The sequence below is a fragment of the Rhinolophus sinicus genome, linkage group LG07, assembly GCF_036562045.2.
Source record: "Rhinolophus sinicus isolate RSC01 linkage group LG07, ASM3656204v1, whole genome shotgun sequence".
Taxonomy (NCBI): domain Eukaryota; kingdom Metazoa; phylum Chordata; class Mammalia; order Chiroptera; family Rhinolophidae; genus Rhinolophus; species Rhinolophus sinicus.
The window spans coordinates 41918430-41938349 of NC_133757.1; the positions used below are offsets into that span (position 1 = coordinate 41918430).

Here is a 19920-nt window from a genome sequence, read left to right on the forward strand (position 1 = left end):
GTAACAAAAGTTCCAGATATTAAAGACAATCTTCTCAAAGAGAAAAGCTGAAAGTTGGGAGAGCAATAGTCTACAAAGATTACCCAAAAAGAGAAACTGCAGTAGATGATTTAACTTGACTATCCAAATCAATCAGATATACTAGTTGAATGAAAAAAAACCAGATCTGTTTAATTACCTTCTGTAATTACATCATGTAAATCACCAGATAAAGTCTTCTCTTGTAGTATAACTCAAAACTGCTGTACTATATAAATGCAGTCATTTGCTGGTTTTCCTTCTTTACACATGACTGAACTTCAACAACTCCATTTCATCCTTTTATGACTTGTCAGCCCCAAAGTAAATTCTTATTTAATGTAATTAATAATTAATTTCAAGGATTATCTATGTGACCCACATATCTATAGAAATAAACTCTGGCAGGCTGGTTAATATTGGAAGAGTGCACATAGTGAGCAAATTGAAGCTGGGATGTATAGCTTTACTCCACAACTCAAATATAAACAAATACCATCTGGTGCCATTAAACTCAATTTTGCTTTGTAAATGCTACAGTGAGGCAGCCAGTTGAACTAGTACAGTGGTTCTTAAAGCTGGGAATTACCTCAGGCAGATAGGAAGGGTCTTATAAAAGTTTATGTCCTACCCCAATTAGGATCTCTGGAGAAGGAACCTGAGCATTTTTTATTTTTTTCAACTTCCTCTGGTGATTGGATATTCAGCCAGAGTAGACAACTACTACTGCTGGACTACTTAAAATTCCACAGGAATCTGGAAAGTTGCAACAACCTTAAGGAACCAGTAGATGGCCATAGCCACATTAAGGAATCAGTCTGGGCTTCCAGGGTTTCCATCTTGTAAATGAAGACTGTATTCTCTTCATCATTTATTGATAAAGACTTTATAAAATTATAGAGGCTTGGGAAAGAGCAGAGAAAAAAACGTAAAGTCAGGTGTGTTCTTTTAATGTATTTGTAAGATTAAATATGCATTAAGGAAGTGAGATATATCTAGCAAGTATTAATATCAGAATTCTATCCTTCAGAGCAGGAGTCAGCAAACTATAGCCTGGCTGGTGCCTGTCTTTGTAAAGAAAGTTGTGCTGGGGCATAGCCACGCCCATTTGTATGCAAGCTGCAAATGCAGAGCTGAGGGATTTCAAGACTGTCTAGCCAGCAAAGCTAAAAATATTTACTATGTCCTTTTAGAGAAATAATCTGCTGATTCCTAAACCAGCCAATTTAACATACATATGACATACAAACTATGACTCTACCTCTCCTGCTCTATCTACAGAGAGCGGATGTGGATCTGGGAGGGCTCTTGTGTTAGCCAGTCTTGTCTTCTCCATGCAACATCTTTCAGTACACGTCTCTTACTTTACACGCAGAGAAAACCTCTCTGGTCAAGCCATACTACTCTAGCTAGGAAAGGCTTTATGGAGTTGAAGGACTTGTCTTAGGAGGTGCGAAGTGTGCTAAGGTTGGAGTTGATGTCTAGTGCTATCCACAATGAAAATAATGATCACGCAATTAGGGCACCATTGAGCATTCAATGGTGATGCTTATTGACCTCAACGAGGAAGAGGAAAGAGCTAAAATCTTCACCGCTGCTGCCTCGACCATCATGGCAGATTCAAGACCGATTAGGACCCATGACAAAAGCATGTTTCCCTATACCCATCCCTCTTAAAAGTGTCTGAATGCAAATCTCCAGGAAGAGAAGAGGAGAGGGGAGGGGAGGGGAGGGGAGGGGAGGGGAGGGGAGGGGAGGGGAGGGGAGGGGAGGGGAGGAGAGGAGAGGAGAGGAGAGGAGAGGAGAGGAGAGGAGAGAATGGGAAGAGATCCATCCTCTTGCTATTTCTTCAATTTTCTGAATAAGGGCTTGCTTGTATACATGGCAAACAGAGGCCTATGGCACTGTCCTGATCTTGTAGGTATTTAAAGTCAGGTTGATAAAAATAAATGGACAGGGCAAGGCTAAAAGTGAAATAGGGAGATGACTTAAAAGTGAAAATCTAGATCCTGTAGAAAACAGAAACATAGGAGGATTTAGAAGCTAGAATGGTACAAAGGAAGTGCAAAGAAAATGGCCTTACTGTTGGAAGTAAGCACTGATTTAAAAAAAAAAAAAAAGAAAGAAAGAAGAAGATAAAGAAGAAGAAGAAGTTGGGCTGCTAGTTAAGACAACTGTACTAAGCCAGATAGAAACTATCATCCACTTAATGGATATAGTTAAACCACGCTAGCTAAGAGACCAAGGTGAAAAAGAAGATTGACCAAGAGTATATTCAGTATACATTCTTCTAAAAGAAATGGTGTGTATTTTAAGAATTGTTCATGTACAGAATAAAATCTGGAAATTGTTAATAGTGGTCATGCTGGGAAATGGAATTGGAGAAAGAATTCTTAAATTCATGTTTCCATATACGTTCACTTTTCTGCAATGAGACTGTATTACTTCTCAAATTTTATTTTTATTAAGATTTCAAAAGCTTAAACATTTGTAAGACAAGGTAGGTGGCCGCTCCAACTGCTCAGATGAATAAGACAAAAAAAGATAATAACAAAAACAGTCATCATCTCTTAAGCATGTTCTGGGTGCAAAGTACTGTACTAAGCACTTTAAAGAGATTCTCGAATTCCAACAACTTTCTGGGATAGGCATTTAACCATTCTACAGCTATAGAAACTGAGATTTAGAAAAGACAGGTAACTTATTCAAGGTTGCACAACAAGCAGATTTGGATTTGACCTTAACCTGACTCCAAATCCAATATTCTGTGCTGTGAGTAGTCACAGATGATTACAAGGTTTGAGGAGAGGTGTTTCAACAGTGTATGACCACCTCAAAATCTTTGGTCCTATTCCTATTAGATGGCAGGGTCATTAAAATCACAGGAAGTACACCAATTAAAAATTCAGTGTTAATCAAGTATAAAATTTTTATTGACCCTCAATATTCCTGCTAGGTTGAAACCTATTACTATTTTGCAATTAATTTTTCTCCAAGATTCAAACAGAAGGAATTCCACAACTAAATTAATTTGATTTCTTGCTGCCTGAGCAATCATTGAGTATTGTACATTCCCACATGTAAATAATTCAGCTTTTATGTACATTTAAATATTTATTTTCATTCCATGTAGCTAAATTTCTTTCATGACCATATCCTCTTATCTATTTTGTATCATTCCTAAACATTCCTGCTGCACAGAGCTCAATAAATATACTTGAATGGCTACACCAACAACTTATATGATAAGTCCAAGAACCTCAATAAATTGCCAATTCCCTAGAAATCAAGATTTCATTAACAACCAAGACAAAGTACATAACATTATAGGGCAGAAAAAAAGTACTTTACATCAAAGTGTTTGAAATATTTGAACAAGCTGTTATAAAACAGTATAAATTACTATAAATTACTGACAAAAGCACTGGCTTTTTTGCATAATGATTCTTAATGTTTTGCTTTATTTTTCCCAGTAGACTTGAAAACTTCCTAACAATTTTGTATCCGCTGAGGTTTTTAAGGTTTCTAGAACAGGTAAAGGTTTCTAAACAAAGGTTTTACCAGCTTTCTAAACAAAGATAGTAAGTTGGGGCATACACATTTGCTAACGTACCAATTTCGCCCTACAAAACTGGCAATTTCATATAGTTTAACCTACTTCAGAAGTAAGTAAACGGAGGTGGAGATTAAAATGGAGGTGACGATTCAGCGTAATGACATCACAATTTTCTTTTAAGACCCTAAAGTTCTGATTGAGAGTGGAAAGGATAACACTTTAATAGCTGATTTTGCCAAGAAACAATGTTGGTCTATATTAAGTAAAAACGTTTCTAACACATTTTAGGTGACTAAATAGAAAAATCATCAAACTTCTAGGCAACTCAAAAAGAATCCACTATCAAATCAACTTTTTCTAAAGTTCAAGGGTTGCAGTTTGCTTCTCCGCCCCGCCCACGTAAGTTTATGTTGCGCGCAGACATCGCTCCAATAATTGTTTTCCATCAGTCTAGTAAAATAAGCACACTGCTCTCTATTGGCCTCGGGTGAGCTTCTCGTAAAACCTAGGGCTCCCCTTTCCCATGCGTTACCTACACTTGCAACACGACGAAGGTCCAAACCTTGCGGGAAGGGGCGGGGAGCGGACAGGTGCGCCTGGAACCGCGCGGCGGTACCCCGGCATCGCTTCCCCATTCCGAGCCTGTTTCCTCCCTAGGAAATCGGGGGCGGGGTGTGTGAAGATTTGCAAGCTCCATTAGACCCTCAAAAGGCAGTCTCCTAGCCCTGTCCTTTGTTTCTGGCCACCGCTGAATACGAGATGCGGAGCGAGGGCTTTCCCGACGACGAGACAGAACGATCGCATGAGCACTTGAAGCCGGGCCCCCTCCTCACTCACCTGCTGTGCAGGAAGCCCGGTCAGGCAGAGATCGGGACCCCTCAGCGTCTGCCCCTCCATCTCCAGCGCTCCGGCTGAGACCGCCACCACTCCTCCAAAGATAAGATTTGAAAAGCCCGCCCCTGTCTGGAGCAGCGGAGGACGCCAACCGTCCGGCCGTACCAAGTCTCGGCCGTACCAAGTCCGGCTGCAGGAGGAGGGGGTACAGGGGCTGCCGATCGGGCGCGCGCACGCGCAGTGGGCGCTCCCTGCGCCCCTCGCCTCCCGCACCGGTAGTTTGCCGAGACCCGAGTTCTCGGTACGCGCTGGGATGTGGGAAGCGGCTGACTGACTTAAGGCACTGATTGGGATGTGGGCGGGCCTGGAACAAGAGGGGGCGGGGCTGTAGGGAAAATGTCTGCCACTGAGTGCACCTGACCCAGCTCTGGGTTTAGGCTGGTGGCAGAGGCACGCCCTTTGCACGGGGAGCCTTCTGCCTGCATCCCACCGGTGGCCTTCCAAAGCACTCGGAGGCCTCTGACTGAAGAGTGAAGTCGCTGGGCTCCGACAAACAGCTCATGGGCACAGTGTTTCTAAGAGCCCATGGTCTGGCTTCCAAAGGCCCGATTGACATTTTTTTCAGAGATTACTCTCTCCCACAGCACAAAATTGTTACCCAGGGTCACTCAGATCACAGCTTTATTGATCAGGCTGGTGAGACACCATGCCAGGCATTTCACAAGATCTGTTCTTTTACCCCAATGTTTCTTTATGATTCCAGATGCCTCTTACCCAAGTAGTCTGCTCTTTCTTGCAGAACACCTCTGTCCTTACTCTTTCCCCACCAACATCCAGGGTGACAGCAGAATGGATTGTTTTCCCAGAGCTCCATTTCTTGCTGTCCCTAAAGACCAATACAAAGATTCTTTTGAATTAAATGTTTCTGTTATTAATCATAATGGGAAAGTATGAAATCTTTAAGTCAAAATTGTAGTGCCAAAGATTTCAGGCCCTTTCTCTGGCCTTATCCTGACTTCCTCTTGAAAGGGCAATAAGATACCTCTTTGGCTTCTGACATTTTTTATCCAAATGGAAGAGTCTATCAAATCAACTCTCCCACCCTCACCTCATGGAAGGATTCTAACACTTTTTCTTCCATAAATAGGGCGACCATATTTTTTATTTGCCTGAGACAGTCCTGTCTGGATATGTGTCTCAATTTCCCACCCGTCTTGCACTTGTCCCATAGTGGGTATTAAATTATATGGTCACATTATCCATAAAGCCCTTTAAAAACAGTTGAAGATGTACTTAGAAAAATATAAGTGCCTTTCCTCTCAAATGGGTAATTTGCCTCTCTGAGGCCCTTTGGACTAGGTGATAAGATAAGCTGCCCAGCTAAGAATGACCCTCCCCTTACTTTAGGAATGACCCATATCCTTATACACAGCTATAAAATATGTAAAGCTCAAAATTACCAACACAGAGTTCACCTCATTGTCTCCAAACACAGATCTGAATTCCAGCGTCATTAGGTACCCTTCCCCTAGTGTACACCTCTCTCTCTTACACTTACCATTTTGTGATATAATTATTCCCTCTTCAGGGTAAGCTGCATAAGGCTCCTATAGTACCTGACTCATAAAAGAAGTACACACAGGGAGATCATCATCAGATGTATATTATTTTTTCATACAACACACACAGCTCTCAGGCTCAGATCAAAATACCTAATGTAATCATCATTTCATGGAAACAGAGGCAAGCCAACCAAGTTTAAATTGGACACTGATGTAGGAATATATGATGAGTAAATACTAGGTATGTATATCTGCAGAAGCATTTATTTATAATACTCGAAGAAAGAGATCTAGGAATGGTCATACTTAGTAATTATCTGTAGAATACACAGTTGCTATTAAAGAACTTTCTCTTTGGAGAAGAAGATGTGATGTGGTATTATCTCTTTATTATTCATCAAAGGATGTATCTAGGAAGTGCTAAAGATGTAACTATTACATGCTGATTAAAATACCTCAGAGTAGGAATGCTGCTTCCTTATTTATCCCTAGGTCCTTTCTTGTTACTGCTGGTTTCATCAGTTTTCCCTTGTGCATGTAATGTACATAAAATAAAAATAGAATAATCCATGGAAACTACCGAAAGGTTAAAGACTTCACATGTAGTAGTTTGATTAGCTTGAGAATGAATGAAACAATGGCCAGAAAGTAAGAAGTACAGTACTACCTATTACTATTTCAAATGTTTGAGAGATAATATTTGGGCATCTGTCGTTTGGAAACAACATCCCACCCTCCTTGGGCTCCCACAGTAGGTGGATTCTCACCCAGCTCATGCCTACACTCAGATAGGCGCTTCTACTGGAGGTTGAGTGATGGAGTTACTGTCCTACCAATATTACTTCCCATTATAAGTTTAACATTTAATGCTGATTATAAGTATTAATTATATCTAATATAACAAATAGACAATATTTAATAGTAGTTAACTAATTAAATATAAAATCAGTATTTGTAGATCAGACAGCCAATTTATTAAAACAATGCAAATATTCATTTCAGGAGAATGGGTAAAAAAATTATGGTGATTTACCCAATGGAATATTACATATCAGTAATAACAAATAAACCATGTAACATCATTGCTGAATCTTAGAAATATTGAATGAAGAAAGCAAGTTACAGAGGAGTATGTAGAATATATAATTTTTATAAAGTTGAATAATAAGAACATCTAAGCAATAAGTTGTTTAGAAATACATATGATAAAAGTTTATATTTAAACAGGAAGAGAGTGCTAAAAATAAAACTCAGGATAGTGACTAGAAAGGCGGGGAATGGGATGGAGACAGGGCATGCAGATAGATATAAAACTACTGCTAATGTTTCAGTTCTTAAGTTGGGTGATGGGTTCAAGAGTATTCATTTTATTTTATTTTATTTTTATTATTAGTTTCAGGTATACCAAACAATGCAATAGTTATACATTTACACCTCTCACAAAGTGATAACCCCCCACCCCAATCTACCACCCCTCTGACATCATATATATCTATTACAATTCCATTGACTCTATTCCCTATGCTGGACTCCATATCCCATGAAGAGTATTCATTTTCATGTTTACCTGATAGTGTACATATATATTACATATACATTCTATTGTATTTCATAATAAGAAATAATTCTAAAATATTCTTTACAAGTAAAACAATAGTGATAATGTGTAGTATTTTAAAAGATCCTTACTTGGCCACATAATACATTTTTGGCTTACAAAATTTGACTTACATTTGATTGGTTGCTGGTACGTTTTACTATGTGAAAGCGTGGAAAGCACAGCTACTAGGCAATGATACCTATGCCCAGTGAGAGACAATTGCCATGTAGATTTATCAGTGAGCACTTAAAGAGCCACTTCTTGGGGGCTTGGGTTGGGAGTGGGGTGGGTGGAATTTGCAAAGGATGAGAGGTTTTGTCAGCAGGTGAGAACAAAATAAAGTGTAATTTGAGTTATTACTGTTAATGTGACCTGCGTATCACTCACAGGCATAAGGATATTTGAATGACATTAAAATCATAGGGTTACTTACTGAGCAAGTAAATCAGCCAGAGAAATTAATTACATGACTTGAATAAATGGTCCTCAAACTGTGGCACACAAAGACTTTCCAAGGTTTATATAGGCTTGGGCAGTTTTAAAGGAATGATTGTTAAGATCTTCAACTTATGGTCCCCGTCTTATTATAAAATTGATCTACCTAAAACTTGCTTGCTGTCTAGCCCTCACATTGGTCTCTCTTTACAATTACCTTTTCCCACTTGACAAAATAAAAATATCACTTTCACCCATCTCTACTGCATTGCCCCAAGGTATAAAAACCATCTGGGTCCTGAAGGGACAATTAAATTTATTGGTATTGGTATTGTTCTAAGCAATGAACCAGGAGCTCAGTACTTACATTTATAAAAATGAAAAACAGATGTGGACTTGATGTTGAAACCTGTGTCATTCTAACATTATTTAATATTCACCCAGATATACACAAATAATTGGAAGGGAAAATGGTTCATCCATCTCATTATGAAATTTACTTCCAGGAAAAAATTTACTTTCAGTGGATAATATTGATCCATTATAATTTGTAATATAGTTATTTTGTTTTTATCAATTGTGTACTAGCAATAATTTTAATAATGCAATCCAAAAGAAAACTCTTAACAATTAAATCTTATATAGTCCATGAAATATAAAAAAAAGTATAAAATTCCAATTTATATGCATCTCTTTGCTGCGGAGAATGTGATAAGATGAGTAATAAAAAACAAAAACATTTTATATGAGCATAATATGCTGTGGAGAAAATGGAATAAAAATACAAGTTCAGATAGGAAAATGAACAATGTAAAGTAGTTCATATATATTTTTAAATGGATGTTGGCAGCTGGGTATCAAATCTTTAACAGTTTGAATTCCATTGTATACACTTAATAAATATAATGTTTTAAATTTTAAATTGTAGTTCTTTTCAATACACCAGCAATTACATCCTTTGTAACTATTTAAATGTATCCTACAACAACAGATGCCACCTTAAAAATACGTAAGGGGGAAAAGATTCTAAAAATTCTTTTAGGTGTTTTGCACAAAAAGTTTTGAAAATTGCTGAGTTAGGTATCTAATAGCACCAGATTACAATAACCGGATGCCTCTATGTTTAACAGAGGGATACACTTGCAGACTCACTCCCTCAAATTTTTCTCTGATTCTGCTGTCTCTACTTACCATCACCCCTCACAGTCTCTCATGTGCACCTCTAGTTTCCTGAACAGACTCAGTTACTTCTCTAGGTAATTTTTTCTTTAGGTGTATTAATGCATTAGGCTAAGGACAAATTCTTCTCTTCCTGCTTTGGTTCTGGAAATATTTTCTTTGTAGATGTTCATCATTGTTTTCTTCTTCTCAAGAGTATCTTGGCTATTAATGGACTTTTGCTCCTCTCTCACATAAAATTTTGAATCAGCTTCTCAAGTTCTGAAGAAACAAAAAAGGAAGACTGTTGGAATTTTTATTGGAATGAAATTGAATTTGGAAGGAAATTATATATTTAGGATATTGGCATTCCTATCCATGAACATCACATGTTGCAAATTTACATCTCCTTTAATGTCTTCCAATAAAGTTTTACCGTTTTTTCCACATAGGCTTTGCATATCTTTTGTGCCATATATTTTAGATTCCTTATATCTTTTCTTGCTATTTTAAATAATTCTTTAAAAAATATGTCTTCTGTTTGTGGCTAGTGTATAGAGGTAAAATTAATTTTTGTCTCTTGGTTTTATATCCAAGTACCTTACTAAATTCTCTTACTATTTCTAGCAAACTGTAGGTTTCTAGGGGGTATTCTATGTAGACAACTAAGTGTAAATAATAATTTTGGTTTTAAGAGAAATTCACCATATTATCTTTGTTGCTCTCCTTCTGCAAATGTAGCCACCTGAAGAAGTTGATCAGTGACCCAACAAGGTCATATTCACTGATGTTCCCTTCGAATGTATCCAAAGAGTAAAATAAAAAAGACAGAATCTTTCAGAGGTAGAACAAGGAGTCATGGAGAAGAAATGGACTGGAAAAGCCCCTCCAGGTCTAACCAAGGAACATTTCTGTCCCTTGAGTAGTGGATCCTTACAGTACCTGCCCACCGGGCTTTCACACCTGCTACAGACCAGTAACTGCTGTGTCTCCCATTCTTCTCCTTTCTAAGTGAGAATAGTTATTGAAGTTACCCAAACATGTTTCACCAGTGTATATTGGATGTTTGGGGAGCAGATGACCTACCTATGTAGTTCATAGGTTGTTTTTTTTTTTTGGTTCAAAGGGAACCACAGCCAGACCTGAAGCACACTTCTCCCTGACGTAGGGACTACAGTATGTCACCCAGAGACCCTGCTCTTTGAGCTTGATATTCCTACTAAATAGCACTTTTGGTTTTTCGCCTTCAGAGGGATGAGTCCATATATTGCCTATAGGAAAGAGAGTGAACTGAATATTTATTGCCTGGAAGGACTGACTCTTGTAATCAGTGACATTTGCCAAATATTTCTGGTTTGGTTCACTGCCTCATAGGTTTGCCCGTTTGCAGTTAGCTATGACTATGAAGTATGTTTGGCTGATGAACCATGAGCAGGAGTGTCTGTGCATCAGTTTTAAGAGCAAGTGTGTGATTTGCTATATTTTATTTCCCTCTGTCTCAGTGACAGACAACTTTCCAGATAGTGGATGTTACAATATCCTGGGTTTCAGACTGAGAGAATGAAAGAGAGTCCCCAGACATCTTGTGATGAATGTGTATTAAGAGCAAGACATGTTTTTGTTGTTTTGAGCCTCTGGATCTTGGGATTGTTTGTCGCTGCAGCATTACCTAGTCTACTCTAATTCATACAAGTACCAAATGAGAGACAGGATTTAAAGTGTAATCTTAGCCTTGCCATCTATGTGTCAGGTCACTTGACATTTCTGAACCTAAGTTTCTTTACCTGGGATGTAGGACTAATAACTAATAATTCTTGCCCTGTTTGCTTCAAAGGCTCATTTTTGGTATCCAGTATTGTGAACATATTTGAAAAATGGAAAACATTTGCAAAACTATGCCAGTAGTATCACTAACAGCATTGCATTGGTTTATTCCTATTACATAATGTCAATCCCAAGAAGAAAATATTAAGGAAGGCATGAAAACTCAAGATTTAAATCAGATAACAGTGGAATGAATGACGTGATAACTTCAGCATGAAGTAGTGATATTTCCAGCTAAAATATCTTAAAAAAAAAAAAGTAACCTTCTTTTATAACCATAAACTTCTTTAAAAGAGTTTTTAATGATTTCGAAACGTTATTGTAAGTTAAATAGGTGTGACAAACAAAATAGAACCAAAGGTAGTTTTAAAAGAAAAAAAGCTTATTTTGGTTTTAGAAAATATTTTATTTTCATTTCATGTGATGTGAGCGTGAACACTGAGTTGGCTTGCTTTTCACAAATTTCAGAGTCAAACTTATTAAAGTGCTTTGTTTTCAAAATCCATCTGCCTTTTTCTTACCCCCAAATTCCAAGTTCCCAGAGGTTGACCCTTGTTTTCCATTGAGATCACCACATTAGAAGAACAAATCCTAGTCTTGTAACAATACTCTTCTTATTAATTCCTGAAAACCCAAAAGCAGACGAGAACATCCTGTGACCAGTTTCCAGAGTGTGTGAACCTGTTTAGAAGTTCTGAATTGGTTCATGAAGACCATAAACTGATCATTAAAGACAGCTGTCTGTGAGGAGGAACTCTGGGTCTTACAAGATTGTTAATGTTAGCTTATTTACTACGTTATGAATGTCCAGGCAGGCTCCATGACGACTATGTAAAGTGCTGTGTTGACTGCTGCTGTCACAGTAATAATGATGAGAATGCGAGATGAGTAATTATAAATGAAACACTTAGCTCCTTCTCCTACATATCAGATACCTGCAATGGATTACTTATCTCTGCCCATTCTCATTGTCCAATGGGAAATCTAAAATTTTGGAATTTATTTTGAGCTGTATAAGTTTTACCGATTAGTTGTGCTCAAATTAGGAGTTAAATAATAGCTAATGCTAAGTGAAAGCCTGCTTTTTGCTGATCATTCTTCTTTCTTTCCATCAATTAACTGTGCCGTGAATAGAATGTCATTTCTTCAAACCATTTCTCCACTACTTACAGGAAGATAATCATTCATTTATAAGACATGCACTGAATTCTTTAGTTAAAATAACTAAATAAAGTGTAAAATAGTATATAGTATCAACAAGAAACTTTTTGTCACTCGTATCTCAAATAATGTGGCTCCGACTTCTTGAAAGGACACTTATGCATGCTAGAAAATATAGTTATCAGATATACATATTTATTTTTTATGTCCTAACCATATCTTCATCTCCTGGAATTTTATTTCTTTGCTTTGTGGATGTTGGTATGACGATGTCACTCTTTCTCCCTAGCACAGTATAAATAACCTCTGAGATTTTTACCTGCAGGTTTAATGTATCTTCCTTAATGTGTAGCTCTTAAGTACTTTGGAAAATTCTGTATGCCAATCATATACTTTACTCATATTTGGAAAGTGTCTAACCAAAATATTCTTTTTAAATGTTGCTGTGACCAGAAGAAGAAACTCATATAGATAGAAAATACCAGGTAATCTCCCTGCTGAAAGAATTCTTTTTTCAATCTTCAAAACTTATTTTTGTGCATAGTTTTCATTTAGTTGAATTCTACTTTGCTTCATAGTTTCTTATGCTCAAGCTAATTGTAGAAATTACCTACAAAATGATATGTATATGGTTATCTAAGATGAGATTAGTTTCTGCTTTTGGACATTACTTATTTACTGAAACTAAATTTGCCCCCATTAACTGTGTTTCAAATTCACAAAATTAATAAAATGAAAAGATGGTTAAAAAAAAATCAGGATTACCAAATTAGTTTTTCACATAATGCAGTTTTAATAAAAATGAATTTTATAAGTTTTGAAAATGACTGCAGAAAGGAATTTTTAAAATTCTTAAAAGTCCGTAGTGTATCTTATTGATTTTTCCTATATCTTAATTCATTAAAAGGGGAAACAAACTAATTATTGATTATGCATGTTAATCACCTTTTATTATTCAAACAAAATATATCCCCCTGAAAAAATTTAGTTTGTCCCAGAAAATTTATTTTAATAGAATGACTGGTTAGATCTGTTAAATAAATAGAAGATTTTACTATATATATTTTGAATATGAGAATGGTTTAGTAATTATCACCAAATATACAAGATAGGTGCTATACTATGTTTTTCTAAGGTACAGAATAAAATCTATTGTGTAATAATATTGGCAATAAAAGATATAGGTTGATGTCAATTCTTTATGGCTTAATCTGGTCAGAATTTTTATGATTATTCACAAAATGTATTACAGGACTTTAAAAGAAGATTGAATTACGGAATTTTAGAAATTAGAACAAGCCTTAGAGAATATATATCTAGTTCTATTTCATAGTTTTATAGGAGAAGGTAGAAACAATGCAATCATTATAAAATATTATAAAAATAAGAAAAGAATCGACTACTTATTAAGTACATTTAATATGTCACTAGGGCATATTGGCAATTTCTTCCTACAGATCTTTAGTAATATGATAAATTGCTGGTTTTCATTTCTCATGTATTTGTATAAATATTGATGTATACTATATGTCATCTTGAGCTACAAATCCTATAGCTGATAAAAGAACATTTTACAAAACAGTTTTCTGATGAGGCCTTTTTGATGACAACATTTACTAAAGGACATGAACTGGTTGTTAATGGTGGACTACCACAATATTTTTCCATCATTTAAAAATGACTACTTACAATATTGGCAAAGGTTTCACCCAGGTAGCAATACATGATTTCCCCAAGGGCTATCTCCTCATGCTTACCTCTCAACTCTGACAGCAGTATATGAAAGGCTGTTGCTACAATTTGTCTCTCCAGCTGGGAGCTAAAAAGTTATATGTGCTGTTAGATGTGTGGACACTTAAACGAGAAGAAACGAGAGAGTGAAAAAGAGAAGTTGCCCATTACTGAAGAGCTTGCTGTGCTACTTGTTTTCCTGCCTTCTGTACCCAATTGTCATAGTTTATATAAGATTCATTAATCAACCAGGAGCTCAGTGGTCATGACAGTTGCAATGTCTTTTAAATAAAATGCTTCCTTGACTGCACTGTGGTACAGCTGCACGTACCACAGAACAAATATATCCATTCGTCCACAGGGAGAGCCATTTTTTTTTCTTCCTTGCAGTAGTAGCAATTTTTCTTTTCAAAAATAAAGCAAAATCTAACTTTTAAGACAGAACTCTTGAACAATAGTCACATCTCTCTCTCTAAAGCCAAGAGTCAGCCTCAATCTTGTTGAATTTATTTTCAGGTTTTATTAGAGAAAGATTACCATTAGAAGTGTAACCACACGTAGCCTTTCATCTGTTGAATTTTCAGCCTTTAATTTTTTTTCAGATGGAATGTACAACAAAAAGCTTTGACACCCTCAACCTCGACTCCCCTATACTTTGTAAGAGTCTATGTCTTGAATTAAATAATTTCTCAAGATCATTATTATTTATTTCTGTGGCTACTTTTCAGATATCAAATTAACAAGATTAATATCAAAAGGTTATACAACACTAGGTAAAATGTCAGTCTGATATCACAGTAATCAATTTTAAAAATGGGACCACAAATCCAAATCTATTATTATGATCATATTGATGATGGTATGAATAAAGTTATTCATTTCAGACTGTTAATAAGATGTCTTTCATGTATCATTAAAATAACTTATGTCAAGTAGTTGGCTAAATTATCGACATAATCTCAGTATTAATGATTTCATGCAAATGTCTAGCAAGAATAACCAGTCAAAATTAATTAATGATCAATTAGGATAGATTATTTCTCTTGGCTCTCATTTGCTTTCCTAATAATCAACTTGCCTTTTTTCTAAAATAGGTCAATATGAAATGAGTCCTAGTCATTTGCAGTTCTATTTTTTAATAAACCAAACCTCTTTAAAGAAATGAGTGATTCCCTTGTAAGTTATTAATCTTTATGGATATTATAAATTGTGTTTTCATCCTTTAAATTTGATATGTTCATTTTCTCTTTAATTATTGTGTACTAATATGGTAATACCACAGTAATTTTATTAGTTCTACTTCTAATACATTTTGTAAAAATTGGTTTATCTTAAAATGAATCATATTTGACTTAATAGTACAAACATCCTTCTCATTATTACACTGTTTATTGGGGGAAACTTATTTTCAGGATGTTTAGCTAAAAGTACAAAAGGGAACATTAATGTCTTTAATTTTTAATTATTTTTACTCTGATTTGTATTTTTGTGACTCAATGTTTGTTTCACAAATCTCTCATTAATTTAGGCTAGAATACAAAGATTAAGAATCAAACTCTGACTTTTTTTTAGCAGAGGATATAACATTAGCAAGTCATATTACCTAGCAAGCTGTAGAAAAGAATACAGATCTGAAATGTCAAGTAAGAATTAAACCTGTGAATCTTAGGCATGTTGAAGAGATGCTGAATCCGGATTCTGACAAAAAGTATTATGCTCTTCCACGGTTACTATATTTGAGAAAGGTCATTCCCTTTATGTATCTGTAGAATTTACTGCTTCATTTAACAATTTTTCAAAGTTACAGATGAATGTTAAAATGGAAAAAATTATGAAAATAACTGTAGAATAAAGATAAGCAGAAACATTATCCTGAAAACATAATTATTTTTAGAAATTCCACCAGTTAATTATTCTTAATGTTAAGTTTATAATTTAATGTAACTGGGGTCAATTTGTTTCTCACCTACATTACTGAAAAATAGTATATATTTTCCTAATGGTTTTGAATTAACAGCTTATGTACCTACTCTTAAATTATTTCTATGGATCTTAGTATGCTAAATAAATGGCGTGCCATTTTTCTAATTGCTTTCTGCACCTTCTAAATATTCTCCCCATTTAAAATTGGAATTGGAGCCTGTTTGCTTAGATAATAATTTAATCTTTTCAATAGCCCTATGATATAAGGTATGAATTAGAGACTTTGCATATAATAATACAGCAGCAGCAGCAGCTAATATTTACCTGGTATCTTTGTTTTGCAGTCATTATGCTTAGTGCTTTATATGTCCTATCTTATTTAATCCTCACAACTCTGATGCAAGTAAATAGAGAAGAGGAAAGGAAGAAGACTCACAAGGTAAATAACTTACTGAATTCACACAGCTAATAAGTGGCTCACCTGACTGGGACTTAAACAAGATTTGTTTGATTCTAGAGATTACTATACTACCTTTCCAACTGCAATGGAATGGAATGGAATGGAATGGAATGGAATGGAATGGAATGGAATGGAATGGAATGGAATGGAATGGAATGGAATGGAATAGAATAGGAAAGAATAGGATAGAATAGAATGGAATACAGTATAATACAATACAATACAACACAATACAATATAATGTTAGAATCTGTTTATTGTTATAAAGAAGAAAGGTCAAAACTCTGATCTCCACCATAGACAAGATTTTGAGAGACATATTGTAAACTCTAAAAGGCTGCCCCATAATCACTCCTAAACCTGATCATAATCAACTGGTTAAGGAAAGTGAAAAGTGTGAGGAGGAATGAAGTTTAGAAACTGTGTGCCCCTGGGAAAGGGGTATTAACAGAAACCCAAGACAGGTTGGGGATCCAAGATCAAGAGGTCCTGGGCCTCACTCCTGGGTAGAGATTTGAAGAAGTACTAAGGTCCCAGAAAAGAAATATCTGTGAAGCGTCTAGGTAAGTACATGCACTGGAGAAGGGCTTGGCAGTTTCCCTTGCTTTCTGTGGGAACAGAGAAGGGTGCCAGGAAGGAAAGGTCCTTGACCATGTTCTCAGAGCCCAACACAGCTTGGGAGCAGCATGCAGATCCCAGGGCACCTTGAGAGTGGCACTGAAGTTGCAGAAAGAGAACTGGACCTGAAAAGACCTTGCAGATGGGCCTGAAGTTACACTCCTAGCAACTTCTGTGGAACTACAATGAGGGAAAAGGCAAGACAGTAGCCATCTCAGAAGATGTCACTGAAAGAAGTTGCTAGGGTCAGGGACCCCTCCCAAAGGCAGTGACACTATACAAGATGGCCACCCCAGGAGAGAAAACAAATCCTGAATTGACTGGTCACAAAGTGAAATTTTAAAACATATTAGAAATATATAGATCCTGTTCACATAAATGAAATCTTTAAGTAGAAACTAAAACGAGAGTTGTTTTTATTTCCTACTGGTCACCCAAATGTTCCAACCCTAGACTGAATGATTTACTTGATTTCATTGTTTTATCATTTGATTGGTGATGTCATCAGTCTGAGGATTTTAAGTATTCATTTTGATAGTTTTGTGGGGGAGGGAGGTTTGCTCACCCCCATCATGCATTCACTGCTTTTGCCCTGCTCTGTGCTGTGGAAGCTGACCCCTTTGACCTGCATCTCCCAGACTCCTTGCAGCTGGCTTCTAGTTGGTTCAACTGGTGGGAGTCACTGACAGTAATTGGAGGACAGGGGAGGGGACAGAGCAGCCAGTGTTTTATCCGTATTCCCTCCTGCTTTGAGTAGTGGCTATAACCCTTCCCAGGCTCAGCATCTACTTCAAGGTTCCAACTGCCATTGGACTTCAGTAACAACATTTCCTCTCTTTGCCCCTTCAGGCATGTGGGCTCCAATGACGTCTCCCTGTTACTTGACCCAGGAACCTCATCATGCCTTGCTGTTTCCCTTCATTCTGCTCACAGCTCAGGGGACAGACCCTTTGTTAGAATCTCTTGAATTTTCTGAGTTGGATTCTCTGTCTTGCAGATATCTTGACCGATACAGTTTATTATTATTATTTTTAAAAATTTCTAATTTAGAGTGTCTTGTTGGGAGCTAATAAAGAGATTCAAGTGGGAACTAAAACTCCCATAAGCCACTCCTTGGTGGTAATGATCTGGGCATAGAGTTATGAATAAACCAGGCATGATTCCTGACCTGATAGGGCTTCAAACTAGAATGAAATTTCTAACACGTAAGGTCTCATTTCTCAAAATGTCGTCCTTCCTCAGATGCACCTGGTATGTTTGTTCAAAGCTGATGCCCAGCCCTGACCAGGTCTCCTAATTTTTGTTCTACATGGATATTGATATTCAAACTTCTTCCTGTAGCACAGTTTTCCAAATGTATAAAGTAAATAATTCAGCATTTGATTAGCATAAAATTACTTCAGTACTGTAAGAAACATTTCCATTGTACTGCATTGATTAACAATAACAATGAACACAAATTAATATTGGGATATTATGATTGCATATTATAGTCATAAAGTACTTTAAACATTTGCATATTACAGTCATAAAGTACTTTAAACATTCACATTTTGGGAGGGGATTACAAAATGATGGGAAAATTTAGATTCACACAAACTAGTAATAGAAATTACTACTTTTCAACCACTCACCTTGCAATCTCAGGGTGTTCTTTATTCAATTAAACAGTGGTGGTAGAAGTAACTTCATTCTGTACTTTTAGGCAAATCAAGTTAACATATACATGGTAATAAGTAGGTAAATATCCAAGTTGTGTTTTTTTTTTAAATAAAAATTTTAAAAATAATTGGAAAAATATCTAAAAAGTAAAATTTGAAACAAATATTTCTGCTATGGAACGCCAGGGTTAGTGAGGGGCCCTTCCTGAAAATGACTATACTGAGCATTGTGTTAGACTTTGTTCTGTCTACTTAATATAAGATAGTGATTTAGCAACACTTTTGTTAAGTAGATCAATAGAGCCAGCAAATTTAGATTGAAGCAAATATATTGTGTTTTTCTCTGGGCAATTGACTTAGTAATTAATAACTTAAATCATTAAGTAAAAAATTAAGCTGTTTAACATAGGAATAGTGTATGAGGCTAAACTATTAGGAAAGATATATCTAAATATTTAATTAATTGATTGATTAATTATATTAGTTTCAGGTGTTCAAAAAAAGACCATGGTGATTAAATATATATACATCACAAAATAACTCCAGTAATTCTATTACCCATATGACACTGTACATAGTTATTATATTCCCTATGCTGTACTATATATCCCCGGGACTATTTTTTAAAAATAATAGTTGGCATTCAATATTATTTTGTATTAGTTTCATGTGTACATCATAGTGGTTAGACATTTATATAATTTATGAAGTGATCCCCCCAATGAGTCTAGTACCCATCTGACACTATACATAGTTTTTATAATATTATTTACTGTATTCCCCATACTGTACTTTACATCCCCATGACTCTTGTAATTACCAATTTGTACTTCTTAATTCCTTCACCTTTCTCATCCAGGCTCCCAAACTCCCTCCCATCTAGTAATCATCAGTTTGTTCTCTGTATCCACGAGTCTATTTTTGTTTTGTTTGTTCATTTATTCTGTTCTTTAGATTCCACATACAAGTGAGATCATTTCTCAGTCTGACTTATTTCACCTAGCATAAAATGCTCTAGGTCCATCCATTTTGTCACAAATGATAAGATTTCATTCTTTTTTTATGGCTGACTAATATTCCATTTTGTATATGTGTACCACCATTTCTTTATCCAATCATCTATTGATGGGCATTTCAGTTGTTTGCATATCTTGGCTATTGTGAATAGCACTGCAGTAAACAGAAGGGTGCATATATCTATTCGAATTAGTGTTTTGGATTTCTTTGGGTAAATACTCAGGAGTAGAATTGCTGGGTCATAGGGTAGTTCTATTCTTAATTTTTTGAGGAAACTCCATACTGTTTTCCATAGTGGCTGCACCAACTTGCAATCCCACCAACAGTACACAAGTGTTCCCTTTTCTCCACATCCTCACCCA

The 19920-nt window shown here is 36.0% G+C and overlaps 1 protein-coding gene across 3 annotated transcripts in view; it reads right to left on the reverse strand.

Moving 5' to 3' along the window:
• RTKN2 (rhotekin 2) overlaps window positions 1-4745 on the reverse strand; it is a 62930-nt gene extending 58185 nt beyond the window's left edge. Inside the window, exons 1-2 of one of the 3 annotated variants that reach the window (XM_019731898.2) lie at window positions 4412-4718; window positions 650-921 (exon numbers count right to left, since the gene is read on the reverse strand). Coding sequence is in view for 1 of the 3 variants with exons in the window: in XM_019731897.2 (XP_019587456.2) it covers window positions 4412-4471 (60 nt within the window). In the remaining 2 variants the exon portion in view is untranslated. Of the gene's footprint in view, window positions 1-649; window positions 922-4411 lie in introns of all 3 variants that reach the window. The other 2 variants (XM_019731897.2, XM_019731899.2) reach the window with 2 other exon arrangements.
• Window positions 4746-19920: the final 15175 nt, after the last annotated feature.